Genomic DNA, 1,861 nt, shown 5'->3' on the forward strand with positions numbered 1-1,861 from the left:
AAGCGCCGCACCTGGAAGTCGTAAGCCGCCGCCGCCATGCCGTCTTTCGAAAACAGGAAATTTGCGCTCTTGGCGTCGCCGTGGCACAGCGTCCTGAACCGCCCCGCGCCGCCGCCGCCGCCGCCGCCGCCGCCGCTGCTGCTGCCGCCGTTGCTGCTGCCGTCGTCGCCGCCCCTGAGGGCACTGTCCACCGCCGAGGCGGCCCTCTTCAGCTCCAGCCAGGGGCTGCCGATTTGGGAGAGCTCGTCCTGTCATGATTGAGGCGTTTGAAATACTCCTTTGCGTGACCGTTTGAAGACGAACGGTTGAAATGCAATGCAGAAATGCGAAGCGGTGTTTCGCATCAGGACATGAACTAGTGGGGGGCCGTGCAAAAGGCGGCAGCCGGCCAGGCCAGTCGTGGGGGCCGGCCGCCGCGCAGAGAGTTCGGTAGGCGTGGGGTGCAGTAGCGCACCGCCGTGTGCCGTTCGATGCACGCCGGCAGCGAGTAGGGGAGGGGCCTGCGCCGCACGGGGCCCTGAGCACCCCGATCAAAAGGGACACGGATCCCACACTAAACTCTACTGCCCCGCCCCCACGGGCGCGGCGGCCCCGCCCCCACCTCTCGAGTTGCCAGATGCCAGTAGCACCCGTCCTCCCACAGGCCTGCGGATTTCGAGGTGCAGCAGGGTTAAGCCGACAGGGTTCAGATGCGGCCGCCAGCAGGGCGGGCTCGGGTGCGCCGCGAAGGGCAGGGCGCCACACGCGCCCGCGCGGCTCACGCCGAAGCGTCCCGCGCACGGCGGGCGGCGGGCGGCGCTCTGGCGCTTGTTTGAATGCGGCGGGCGGCTGGGTAGCGGTGCCGCGCCCTTTGGGCAGGGGGCGCGCACCCTCCGGAGTGTCCTCCTCCCACCAGGCGGCGTGGAATGAGGCCAGCCACTCGAGTGCCACCTTGGCCTGTGACAAAAAGAATGAGAAGATTCAAGCACGCGCTCAGAAAACATGAGTGATCGCGCAAGCAGTCGAGCACAAGGGGCGAAGGTAGATGGGTTGGAGTATGGGCAGCGTCTGCCTACAACAGCCAAGGTGCATGGTGCAAGCAGTGACAGCGCAGGGGGGCGCCCGGGCCAGACACGTCCACGCGCATCCACCAGCAATCCCTGCCTACTGGTAAGCATGCGCATGCGGATGCGTATGCACAACCACACACACAATCACGCACACACGCACATACTCACGCTCATACACACCCTCGCAAACTCCTCACACTCTACCACACACGCACACACGCACACGCACACGCACACACACACACACACACACACACACATACACATGCTCACCTCCTCCAGATTGTAGTTGTGCGGCTGCTGCGGGAAGCTTCCTCGCAGGTCCGAAAGCACGAACAAAAAATGATCCGGGGGCCGGCTCTCCACCACAACAGGCTCTGGGACCCAGCACCAACTGGCCCCGCCGCCCGCTGCCGCCGCTGCCTCTGCTGCCGCCGCCGCCGGGGAGCTTCGGGCCGGCGCGGGCGCCGGCGCATCCGAGGTTGGGCGGGCGCCGGGCTCGGAGAGGCCGAGGCCGACCGCCAGCTCAGCCAGGCGCGGCGCACATGACCTGTAGAACTCAGCCTGAATGCGGACAATAACAGCCACAAGTCATGAAAACACACAACAAGCAAATCGAGGGGCCAGATTGCTCGGTGCACTAATCGGCTTCATAAGCAATGGCTTGCCTACCGCCGGCGCGGGCGCGACTTGTCCCCCCGCCCCCCTGCGCGCCTGCCACACGGAGCCGCTGGCCTGGGTCGCCGCCGAGGCGCGTGGCCCTCTGTCCTCTGCATTTGATTGAGCTGCAAATCACCCCTCCTTGCTCATAG

At 66.0% G+C, this 1,861-nt stretch overlaps 1 protein-coding gene across 1 annotated transcript in view; it reads right to left on the reverse strand.

The window, feature by feature from the left end:
- MNEG_2402 (hypothetical protein) overlaps positions 1 to 1,223 on the reverse strand; it is a gene marked incomplete at both ends in the record, with an annotated part of 2,596 nt that extends 1,373 nt beyond the window's left edge. Inside the window, 4 exons of the mRNA XM_014049128.1 lie at positions 12 to 248; positions 602 to 645; positions 870 to 936; positions 1,218 to 1,223. Of these exons, the coding sequence (XP_013904582.1) occupies positions 12 to 248; positions 602 to 645; positions 870 to 936; positions 1,218 to 1,223 (354 nt within the window). The remainder of the gene's footprint in view (positions 1 to 11; positions 249 to 601; positions 646 to 869; positions 937 to 1,217) is intronic.
- Between the last annotated feature and the right edge of the window lie 638 nt (positions 1,224 to 1,861).

Source organism: Monoraphidium neglectum, assembly GCF_000611645.1.
Source record: "Monoraphidium neglectum strain SAG 48.87 unplaced genomic scaffold scaffold00271, whole genome shotgun sequence".
Lineage (NCBI taxonomy): Eukaryota > Viridiplantae > Chlorophyta > Chlorophyceae > Sphaeropleales > Selenastraceae > Monoraphidium > Monoraphidium neglectum.